Below are 12,404 nucleotides of genomic sequence, written 5' to 3'. Positions count from 1 at the left end.
TTTTACGTCCTGTTTTTGTCACATATTTTTCTTTCCTTGTTTTTACCCCTCTGCGAAGTAATTTTATTTAATTCTTTCGCAGGAAGGGCTAGTTCGACGAGTCGTGTTCTGTCCTCACCTTCGAAACACGCTGGAGTTGAACTAGGGACAGCTGATGAAGGGGAATTTTCCTTGTGTAGTTTGTCTTGTACTCTGTTTTTTTCGTTGTTAAAAAAGGTCCGTTTCCATGTTTGTTTTTACGTTTTCGTTTCTCGTTGAGTTCTACGTCTATTTGAGGTGTCCTGTACTCACGTATATATATTTATATATGCATGTATATATACATGTAGATGTAGGTACGTACATATATGTATGTATGCATATATTTTATTTATTACACTATTGTATGACTGAGCGCCCTCGCGTCGATTCGATTCGTTTCGTTTCGTTTCATCTCCTCCAAGTAAGTTTATATATATATATATATATATATATATATAGATAGATATAGATATAGATATATAGATATATATTCTAGTTTCAGTTCAGAGCTGCGGCCATGCTGATGCACCACCGTAATAATATGAGGGAATATTATTCCAAACTTACAAGGAAAAATTCAATATAGAAATACTAAATCAAATTTCACAAAATATATATATATATAAAAATATATAAATTAGAATAATTTATATATTTTATAATTTTTTTTTTTCTAAGTTATATATATATATATATATATATATATATAAAGCTGAAATTGTCTGTGTATGGCAGGTTTGGTAGCCTTCAACTAACACTATCTCCTCCGAGACCATGCGGCGCAAGTTGACCAAAATTGAGAGTATGATAGAAGGCTTGCTCTTCCTTCTATAGAAGAAAAATTCGAATTGGACCATGTTAACACCAAAAATTATTTACATCAAAAAGGTGCTTTTTTTCTATGAAAATCCCTATTTTTTACGATTTTTTTACTGCTGTGTCGCCATTTTTCGGTGTATTTCAACCAGAAAACTGTTCACTTAAAGAGAATAACAAGCTACATAATGCAAAATTTTTACTTCTCAAAAATTCCAATTCTAAAGGGCCGAAACAAATCCGAGCAACGCCGGGCAATACTGCTAGTATATAATAAATCAAAAAAAGAAGAAAAAACACCAAAAACACAATAACGCAAGGACGTGGTACATGTAATGTATTAGCAGATGCTCAGGGAAGGAAAGAAAGAAGGTTCAATGTTTTGAGTAGACACTCTTCTTCGGAAACAGAGGAAAGTCGAATAGAAGGGAAGGTGGAGGAAGAAAATCGCCAACGATTCACATGAGGTTACATTTTGAAATGACCGGAAGGGAAAGGATGAAGAAAAAGTTCTTTCTAAGACAGGAGAGTGTAAGAGAAGGAGGTATGTGTAGGCATGTGCCTGCACGCAAGTCTGTATGTGTGTGTAATAGCACGTGTGTGTGTGTATGTGTTGTGTGTGTGTGTGGTTTTGGCAGTTTATATGTGTGTGTGTGAGTGAACTTTGTGTCGCTTAATGTTGTAGGAAGAATTTAGTGGCAGGAGCGGTAGTCTTTTGCGTGCGTAGGGGAATGGTCAGAGGAAAGGTGTTTAACTGACAGTTTGAGGTATGTGTGTGTGTATGTATGTACGTGTGTGTATGTATGTATATGTTGTGTGCATACGTCTGTGCATATGTGTGTGTAGGTGCATGTGTATGCGTGTGTGCGTGGAGTTGTGTCTGTGTAGTATATGTGCGTTCCTGTGTGTATGTATGTGCATGTATGCATATGCCCATATATATGTAATTGTGTGCGTGAATGAGTATGTTGTGTGTGTTAGGTATGTGTGCATTTCTGTGCATATGCATGTATATATGTGCGTGTGTGTATGTGTGTGCACGCACGTGTGTTTATGTGCATGTGTGTGTGGAGTATATATGCATTTCTGTGTGTGTGCGTGAGTTTGGTGTATCAAGAAGTACTGTCTTGAAAGTAATGACTGCCTTTGAGAAAGAAGGAAAAACCTCCTTCTCGAAACAAAACTCCGGAGGGAAACCCAAACTTTCAGATAGGGACCGCCGGACTCTTACATGAATTGTTAGAAAGGATCATAAAAGTACAGCTCCCAAAATTACTGCAGAGCTTTATGACCACCTCGAGAACCCACTTTCCACAAAAACTGTTTGCTGGCAGCTGCACAAAGACGGATTTCACAGGAGGGCTGCAATCAGAAAACCACTACTTTCAAAAAAATAAATGTTGTGAAGCGTTTAGAGCGGAGTAAAAACCTACAGAATTGATCTCTAGAGCAGTGGAAGAATGTTATTTTCTCAGACGAGTCATCCTTTACCTTATTTCCGACCACAAGCCGAGTATACATGTGGAGACAGCCTAAAGAAGTATTTGACCCAGACTGCCTTCTTCCACCTGTTAAACATGGAAGAGGATCTGTGATGATCTGGTGGGGCTATATCTTGGAAATTCACAGGCCCAATGGTTTCCCTTCATGGCAGAATTAATAGTCAGGACTATTCAAGCATTTTATCTGACTGAATTCATCCTATGGTTGGGGAACTGTTTCCGGAGGGAAACACAATCTTTCAGGATGGTAATGCACCAATTCACACTGCTAAAGTTGTTACTGAATGGTACGAGGAACATTCTAGTGAAATTGAACATCTTATCTGGCCACCACAGTTCCCAGATCTCAACATTATTGAATGTTTATGGTGCATTTTAGAAAAACAAATAAGGAGTTGATATCCTCCACCATCATCACTACAAGAACTGGAGACTGTTTTAGCTGAAGAATGCACAAAAATTCCTTTGGAAACAATTCAAACTGTGTATGAGTCCATACCCTATAGAATTCAAGCTGTAATTACTGCCAAAGGCAGTCCTACTCCATATTAAAATAAGGTGTTTCCATTATTTTTTCCAACCCCTGTATGTATGTGTGTTGTGTGTGTGAGAGGTGACGTCGCCGAGGTCGACTTTGCCTTTCATCCTTTCGGGGTCGATAAATTAATTACCAGATACGCACTGGGGTCAATGTAATCGACTTAATACCTATGTCTGTCCTTGTTTGTCCCCTCTATGTTTAGCTCCTTGTGGGTAATAAAGAAATAGGTATGTGTGTGTACATGTGGTTGTGTGTGTATGCATATGTGCATGTGTATATGTGTATGTGCATGTGTGTGTATGCATGTTTATATGTGTGTGTGTATATGCATGTGTATGTGTGTATATGTATGTGTGCATGTGTATATGTGTGTGTGAACGTAGAGTTATGTGTGGAGGCATATGTGTGTTTTATTGCATGTATGCACATGTGTGTAGTCGTGTGTATGTGTGCATGTGTGTGCGTGTTGTGTGTGTGGGAGATATATGTGAGGTATATGTGCATTTATGTATGTGTGCGTGCGTGTGTATGCATGTGTGTGTATGAGCGTGTATGTATGTGAGTGTGTGTGTGGGGGGTGTTATGTGGAGGTATATGTGCATTACTGTGTGTGTGCACGCGTGTATATAAGTGTGTATGTGCATGTATGTATTTGTGCTGTGGAGTCATTCTGTTTCATGAGTATGCATTTTGTTCTCATTGGGTTATATTACACTTTTGATAGAAAAAGGGATAAGCCCTTAATCCTGAAATCAATTGATATGTAATTGAACCGTTTCATGAATCTGTTTCATTTATATGCACAAGTACAGTGCATGTTTATATTTTATAGTGATATCTTAAGGTAGATTTTAAACAAACATTGGCATCTTTTTCTGGCATGTTGGCGACTTATATATGTACTCGCTTTCTCTTGATATATATATATATATATATATAAAATACAATATGGGACAAGAACGCAAAACATCCGGACAGCTAGGTGAGACGAAAAGGGACAACAAAACATCCAAATAGACGTTACAAAAAACATAAGGACGGTTTTTTTTTTTTTTTTTGTCTATTTGGATGTTTTGTTGTCCCTTTTCGTCTCACCTAGCTGTCCGGATGTTTTGCGTTCTTGTCTCATTTTGTATTTTATATATATATATATATATATATATATATATATATATATATATATATACCACATGGTTCCGGGTTCAGTCCCACTGCGTAGCATCTTGGGCAAGTGTCTTCTGCTATAGCCTCGGGCCGACCAAAGCCTTGTGAGTGGATTTGGTAGACGGAAACTGAAAAGAAGCCTGTCGTATATATGTATATATATGTGTATGTGTGTGTATATGTTTGTGTATCTGTGTTTGTCCCTCTAGCATTGCTTGACAACCGATGCTGGTGTATTTACGTTCCCGTCACTTAGCAGTTCAGCAAAAGAGACCGAAAGAATAAGTACTGGGCTTACAAAAGAATAAGTCCCGGGGTCGATTTGCTCGACTAAAGGCAGTGCTCCAGCATGGCTGCAGTCAAATGACTGAAACAAGTAAAAGAGTAAAAGAGAGTATATATATAGCTGTGTATGTACACTTTGCTCTCTGATATATATATATATATATATATATATTATATATATATATATATACACATATATATTTGTGTGTGCATTTGTCATTGTGTTTGTGCTTGTTCTTCACCACTGCTTGACAACCGGTGTAGCTTTGATTACATCCCTTCAAGTTAACCCTAAACTCTTCAAAGCAATACAAGTAAACGAAAAATCTATATAATAGTCTGCCTGTTCGTTAACCTGTTATACTTTAGTAAGTTGTGGAGGTGGAGTAAAAGTGAAAGAGGGGGGGTGAGTGAGTAGAGAAGAGTGAAAGAAGTAGAGAAAGATGCATAAAATTAATACACTAAGGTCAAATGCATCACATGGTTAGTTGAAGGGAGGGACAGAGAGTGAGAGAAAAGAGGGAGAGAGAAGTGTTAACAGTGTGCGGTAGGATGAGGAGGGCAAGGTAAAGAGAAAGCAGTATGTTTAGGATACAATATTTAGCAGAGGGTGAGGTTAAAGAAAGGCAGATAGAAAGAAATGGACAGGGGAGGCAGTTATATTGAGAGAGAAGAGAGAGAGAGAGAGAGAGAGAGAGAGAGAGAGAGAGGCAGATAGCATTCATAGTAGAAACACATCAACAGCAAGAAAAAGTAGATATAAACAAACATCTGGACTGAACTGAACTGAAAGGAGCTTTGTTACTGCAAACTATAGTGATGATGATGATGATGATGGTGGTAGTGGTGGTGATGGTGGTGGTGGTGGTGATGGTGGTAGTGGTGGTGATGGTGGTGATGGTGGTGGTGGTGGTGGTGGTAGTGGTGGTGATGGTGGTAGTGGTGGTGGTGATGTTGGTGGTGGTGATGGTGGTGGTGATGGTGGTAGTGGTGATGATGATGGTGGTAGTGGTGGTGGTGGTGCTGGTGGTGGTGGTGGTGATGTTGGTGGTGGTGATGGTGGTGGTGCTGGTGGTAGTGGTGGTGGTGGTGCTGGTGGTGGTGGTGGTGATGTTGGTGGTGGTGATGTGCTGGTGTGGTGGTGGTGGTGATGGTGGTAGTGGTAGTGGTGGTGTGGTGGTGATGGTGGTGTGGTGATGGTGGTAGTGGTGTGGTGGTGATGGTGTGGTGGTGGTGGTGATGGTGGTGGTGATGGTGGTGGTGGTGGTGCTGGTGGTAGTGGTGGTGATGTTGGTGGTGGTGATGGTGATGGTGGTGTGGTGGTGGGTGGTGATGGTGGTGGTGGTGGTGGGTGGTGGTGATGGTGGTGTGTGGTGATGGTGGTGATGGTGGTGGTGGGGTGGTGGTATGGTGGTGATGGTGGTGTGGTGTGGTGATGTTGGTGGTGGTGATGGTGGTGGTGATGGTGGTAGTGGTATGATGATGGTGGTAGTGGTGGTGGTGTGCTGGTGGTGGTGGTGGTGATGTTGGTGGTGGTGATGGTGGTGGTGCTGGTGGTAGTGGTGGTGGTGGTGCTGGTGGTGGTGTGGTGATTGTGGTGGTGATGGTGCTGGTGGTGTGGTGGTGGTGATGGTGGTAGTGGTGTGTGTGGTGGTGGTGATGGTGGTGGTGGTGATGGTGGTATGGTGGTGGTGGTGATGGTGGTGTGGTGGTGATGGTGGTGGTGATGGTGTGGTGGTGTGCTGGTGGTAGTGGTGGGATGTTGGTGGTGGTGATGGTGATGGTGGTGGTGGTGTGGTGGTGATGTGGTGGTGGTGGTGCTGGTGGTGGTGGTGGTATGTTGGTGGTGGTGGTGGTGATGTTGGTGGTGGTGGTGGTGATGGTGGTGGTGGTGGTGGTGTGTGGTTGGTGCTGGTGGTAGTGGTGGTGGTGGTGGTGGTGGTGGTGCTGGTGCTGGTGGTGGTGGTGATGGTGGTATGTTGGTGGTGGTGCTGGTGGTGCTGGTGGTGTGGTGGTGGTGATGGTGGTAGTGGTAGTGGTGGTGGTGGGTGATGGTGGTAGTGGTGGTGGTGGTGATGGTGTGGTGGTGATGGTGGTGATGTGTGGTGTGGTGATGGTGCTGGTGGTGGTGGTGGTGGTGATGGTGGTAGTGGTAGTGGTGGTGTGGTGGTGATGGTGGTAGTGGTGGTGGTGGTGATGGTGGTGTGGTGATGGTGGTGAGTTGGTGGTGGTGATGGTGGTGGTGGTGGTGGTGGTGGTTGTGGTGGTTGTGGTGGGGTGGTGGTTGTGGTGGTGGTGGTGATGGTGGTGGTGGTGGTGGTGGTGGTGGTGGTGGTGGTGGTGGTGGTGGTTGTGGTGGTGGTGATGATGGTGGTGGTGTGGTGGTGGTGGTGGTGTTGGAGTTGTGGTGGTGGTAGTGTGGTGGTGGTGGTGCTGGTGGTGGTGGTGGTGATGTTGTGGTGGTGATGGTGATGGTGGTGGTGGTGGTGATGGTGGTAGTGGTAGTGGTGGTGATGGTGGTGATGGTGGTGGTGATGGTGTGATGGTGGTGGTGGTGGTGGTGGTGTGGTGATGTTGGTGGGTGGGGTGGTGGTGCTGTGGTGGTGGTGGTGATGGTGGTGATGTTGGTGGTGGTGATGGTGGTGGTGATGGTGGTGGTGATGTTGGTGGTGGTGAGGTGATGGTGGTGGTGGTGGTGCTGGTGGTAGTGGTGGTGGTGGTGCTGGTGGTGGTGGTGGTGATGTTTTGGTGGTGATGGTGATGGTGGTGGTGGTGGTGATGGTGGTGATGTTGGTGGTGGTGATGGTGGTGGTGGTGGTTGTGGTGGTGGTGGTGGTGGTGAGTTGATAGTGAAAAGTTTTTTTTTTTTATTGAACTAAACCTGTAATATATTCCTCTACCTGTTTGTTCACTTTATGCTTTAAAAGTTTGTTAGATAAGAGGAGGAGGTGGAGTGAGAGAGAGGAAGAGGGAATGTGAGAATGAGTAAAAGAGCAGATGGATAGCCAGCTGATGCATTATGCTGTCATACATGTGATTAGTGGAAGTGAGAGGTAAGGAGAAAGAGAGAAATGTTAAAGACATGAAGAGGGGAACTACATGGTTAAAAAGTTTATTAAAGAGGTAGAGAGGAAATGAGATATATAAAGTGTTTAGCAGAGGACAATTTTAAAATCATAAAAGATATTATTGTGACTGAAAGTGAAATAACTTAGCAAAATAAAAGTGAAATCATCCTTCCTTACTTAAATAGCTTCTCTTATTCTTTTTCCTTCTGTGGAATTTCCAAGGTCCCACCAGTAAAATATAAATATTCTACTCCCTCTTTGATATATTCCTTTCTGATGAACATTATTATATCCTTCATGAGGATCCTTTCATATTTCTTTTGTAAAGAAAATAAAAATTATAAATTTTGTATGTACAAATTTTATGACAGATGATTCCTCCAAATGAAGGAACTAGGCAAAAGGGGGGGGGGGACTCAACAAAATGGAGCATGTTAGCCCTCTGTACAACGGAGGAAAAAACTTTCAACAAATTACATCCCAAATCAGATTCAAAGTAAGAACTATCTAGAATCCTAGGCTTCATAGAGCCTGTTACTCATGATTCCATGGCATATAAGTGGCAAAGATCACAACATTGCCTTCTGTATGGAATGCCAATCCATTGCAGGGATACTCATTTACTGTAGAGTAAACCAAAGCTGTTTGTGAAAGGAAGTGTTTTGCTCAAAATTACAATCCATTGCTTAGTCCAGGAATCAAAACTACAATCTTGTGATGCTGAGTGCTACAATTTAACCACGAGACTACACAAGTTCACTCAGGGGGAAACTTCAAAAATTTCTGAATTTTTACAGAACTAAGATTGAATACAACTTTCCTACCAGTGTCTAATCATTATTTTTTTGTTTTTGTTTTTTCAGATCATTAACTGCCAGTCTAGCTTCTTTCTGAATTTCACCTGTGTCAAGACAACATCACTTTCCAGCAATGAAAGCCAAAAATATGAATTTCTTCTCACCCAATCATTAATTTGTTCTACCACTGCCAGCACCACACTGACAAATTCCCTGTTTTATGTTGATCAGTGGTTCTCAACCATTTCTCCCCTGTGGACCCCTTTGATTCTTATGAGGATGGATCCTCATAACCATTTGATATTTTAAAAATCCTATTATATTTTCATAATTAAATATTATTAAGAATTGTATAAAAGAATGAACACATTTTGTGTACAGTAGAAGTATAACCAATTCATTGTACATAAATTCTAACAACAAAATCTTATATGAACCCCCAAGGGCTATGTGGACCCCAGTTAAGAACTACTGATGTAGATGGATATGGGAGTATTGATTTATCTTGTTCAGTAAAACAGTACTCTGACTGACATCAAATGAAATCATAACGTTCATACTAAAGAATCGATGATCCCTCTAACAGAGCAAGAAGATGATCTCTATAAATGTGCATGCTTCTCACAATTTTGTACATCAACCAATCCAGTGCTTGATATCTATTAGAATAAGATATATGAACAAGCTACTAAATAGCTAGAACATTAAGCTCAGTTTCTATAGCACTAAAACTCTTACAATCATATTAAACAGGACAAATTTTCTGCTATCAAATAATAAAGAGAATGACATTGTCTTGTTTGGGTAACACAACGAAACATTGAAAGTGTAATTATATGACAAATTATGAGACCAGATCCCAGGATTTTATTCACTTGATCATTATTAATTAAAATAAATCAGATTGTTCCATAACAAAGCATGGGTGGTAAATGTGAACCAGGGACTACAGTAATTTCTCTAGCAGTTGTTGGTACAGCTTTGGCTTCAGTTGTTTTTTATGTCATTGTTAAAAGCTTATATCGCTATTTTAAGAAACGTTTTAGACATTCAAAAAGTGATGATTTAACTATATATGATATACGAAAATTATCAGAGCAAGGAAACGATATCTATAAATGTGCCTGTTTTGCACACTTACCTTTTGTCCATCAGCCAAATGTCAGGAACCTCTGTCACCATCAACAACAACAACCACAAACACAGATAACAGAAAATTCAACATCAGAAAGTTTTTCTCTCCAAAGCAAGAATACTAAACTAGTATACATAAATCCCGAGTTTGAAGAAGTAATCCAAGGAAAATGTATTCCTTCAAATACTTCAAACTCAATTAGTTTTGTTGATAGCTGTATATCTACTGAGAATGATTCTGCATCACATTCCTATGTTCAAAAAGAAAGTAATACCCGAAACTCTAGTATCTATGATCCAAATTTTTTGCTTTCAGCCTACAATGCTGGGTACCCTATTGGAAACTGTCTGAAGGAAATATATCAAATAACAGAGCGCAGCATTACTAAACAAATTTGTAATAAGCTGGTGGTTTGTGTAAGTCACCTGGTTACTGACGCTGGTGACACTCTCATACTTGATAATATGGGTATATCTCTTTGTATACCACCTGGAGCCATTGAAAGTGGGAAGAAACAGGTTATCTCTCTTGTGCTTAACTGGGACCTCTCGGACAACCCTCTGATGACTGGTGATGAATCTCTTGTAAGTCCTCTTGTCTATTGTGGACCCCATGGTTTGAAACTGAAGCGAAGTTGTCAACTTATATTCAAACATTGTGCTTTTAATATAAACGAACTAAAAATCTTGAAAAGTGAGACTGAACTTACAGGTCATAAAGATTGGCAACAGTTAAAGGACGAAGAGCATTCTGGAAATAACAATGAACAGTGTCAAAACTCTTTTAATATCACACCAAATGAGTGTCAAGTCAATATAAGTAGTTTCACATTATTTACAGCCATCATGACTATTCTGGAAGATTGTGATGATGACAGTCTTCCACAAAGCTGTAAATGGTTGCAGTTGGCTGCTTTTTCATGTCCACTAAAGTCAAACAGTTCGCATTACCAAATCAGAATTTATTTTTTAAACAAGACACCATGTGCTCTACAATGGGCCATTCAAAATGAAGCTAAATTTGGGGGTGTATTATGTTGTCCAGAAAAGGTGTTTTTGTTTGATGGTAGGAAGGAAGTTGGACATGGAAAAGACGTGATTATTAATACAATATATACTTCTGAAGGATGGGAAATGATAGAAGATACAGATGACGATTCAAACAGAATTCCGTTCCTCTATATTTGGCATGGGAAATGTCCATATGCATCACTTTGTTTCCATCGTCAACTTTCTACATCAAAACCAACAAAAGAGCTTAGTTTACAGTTCCATATCTTCCAAGAGACTTTGGAAAGTGCAGGTGAAAAATTAATAGTCCAAAACCAGGCCAAACCAAATATTTATGATGATAATGAGCAGCAGTGTGAGAAACATAAATCACCCCAAATCAAAATCCAAGTTTCAGTCAATGGATTTAAGGAAAGCCAAGATATTTTCGATGTTGCGAACCATTTGAAATGCAAGAAAATTCCACAGGAACTAAGATTGAAGCTTAAATTACTACTAGATCCATCTTGTTTATTTGATAAAAACTGGAAAGCTTTGGCATCATACTTGAATCTTGATTCATCAATTCGGTACATGGAAGCAAAAGAGAGTCCAACTGATCAAATTCTGGACATCTTAGAACAGAAAATGTACAGCTTGGAAGCAATACAAAATATTTTAACAGACATTGGGAGAATTGATGCTGCTACTGAAATAAAAGAATTTCTTGAACAGTCAGTGGAAGAACTACCACAGAATTAATCTTAAAGAGCACAGATGTTGACATATTAATTTGTAATAGAAAAACAATGCTAAACTTATGTAGAAAAGAGTATTATTAATGGAAAGAGGTCTAGTATGTAACTAGTATGCATTTTATCAGTTCCTGAGAATGACAGAATCATTCCTGGCAAAATTTGAACTTCAATCCAGTGCCAAATTACCACATACCTGCCATTGAAATATTATCCACCAAATGTTGGTATCATATCTATTTTAGAATGGAGAAATGATATCATGATGATGATGATGATGATGATATCATTTCTCCATTCTAAAATAGACACCATTGCTGTCAGAACAGCAATGTTAGTTTTTACAACATGATCAATATGGCTAACATCGTTCTGTGACAATAAAATGTTCATATTGATCAAGTAACAATAAACTGTTAACTTTGTTCCTTGACAACAAACTTTTTAACATTGACTGATTATCCATAAACTGTTAACATTGTTCACCAAGGATAAATTGTTATCACAGCTCAGTGATAATAAACTAATTACATTGATCTGTATAAACTGTTAACTTGAACAAATCATGATATTTTTAGTGTTCATAATAATTTTAAAAAAATATGTAAATCACTCTTACATTATCACCACCATCACTAACTGCATTACTACATCCACAATAACCATCACTACTACCACTATCACAGCAATCACCAGCATCACAATCTTCATAACTACTACAAATATCACCACTCTACTACCACTGTTATCAGCACCACCAAAACACAATTGGTAAGCAAAAACAGATCTTATCCCATGTGTCACCATACTGCTGTTGAAACAAACTGCCTTGATTAAAATTAATTTTTGAAAATAATGAAGAACTTAGTAAAAATAATTCATCATTATTAAGCTGCCATTTGGAACTAAAATTAACATAATTTAATTTTCATAACTTTAAAACAGGAAGTTTGTATCATAGAATCAAGAGTAGTTTTGGGTGAGTTGCTATCAAATGGGAGCTCCTGAGTTTAAGGTATATGAACTAAGATTAGAATATCTAAACCAAACTTAGAGTAGCTGCGCTGAGGTTACAATGGTGATTTGTGCTTAGACTATAATATCTGAATTGAAACTTTTAATAGTTGGCTAGCTTCTCATCATAGTATCTGCTGAGTTGAGACTTTGAGAGAACTAGGCTAGTCATATGGTCATATAGAACCCAAGCTAAGGTTGAAGCACCTCAGTTGAATTTGATAGATCCAAAATATAATTTGAGATCATGGTACCTGAGGTTATATTATTATCTCAGATGAGTATATAATATCAGATATGAGTTAATAAGATCTGAG

The 12,404-nt window shown here is 39.4% G+C and overlaps 1 protein-coding gene across 2 annotated transcripts in view; it reads left to right on the top strand.

The window, feature by feature from the left end:
* The window catches only part of LOC115210791 (UNC5C-like protein), a 25,755-nt gene extending 14,451 nt beyond the window's left edge, over nucleotides 1-11,304 (top strand). For both annotated transcript variants that reach the window (XM_036502619.1, XM_029779523.2), the window contains exon 2: nucleotides 8,261-11,304. In XM_036502619.1, the coding sequence (XP_036358512.1) occupies nucleotides 9,116-11,080 (1,965 nt within the window). In that variant the 5' untranslated portion in view covers nucleotides 8,261-9,115 and the 3' untranslated portion in view covers nucleotides 11,081-11,304. The remainder of the gene's footprint in view (nucleotides 1-8,260) is intronic.
* Nucleotides 11,305-12,404: the final 1,100 nt, after the last annotated feature.

This window comes from Octopus sinensis, linkage group LG4, assembly GCF_006345805.1.
Source record: "Octopus sinensis linkage group LG4, ASM634580v1, whole genome shotgun sequence".
NCBI classification, from domain to species: Eukaryota; Metazoa; Mollusca; class Cephalopoda; order Octopoda; family Octopodidae; genus Octopus; species Octopus sinensis.
Note: the sequence above shows the minus strand (reverse complement) of the source record. Positions and strands in the feature narration are given on the sequence as shown.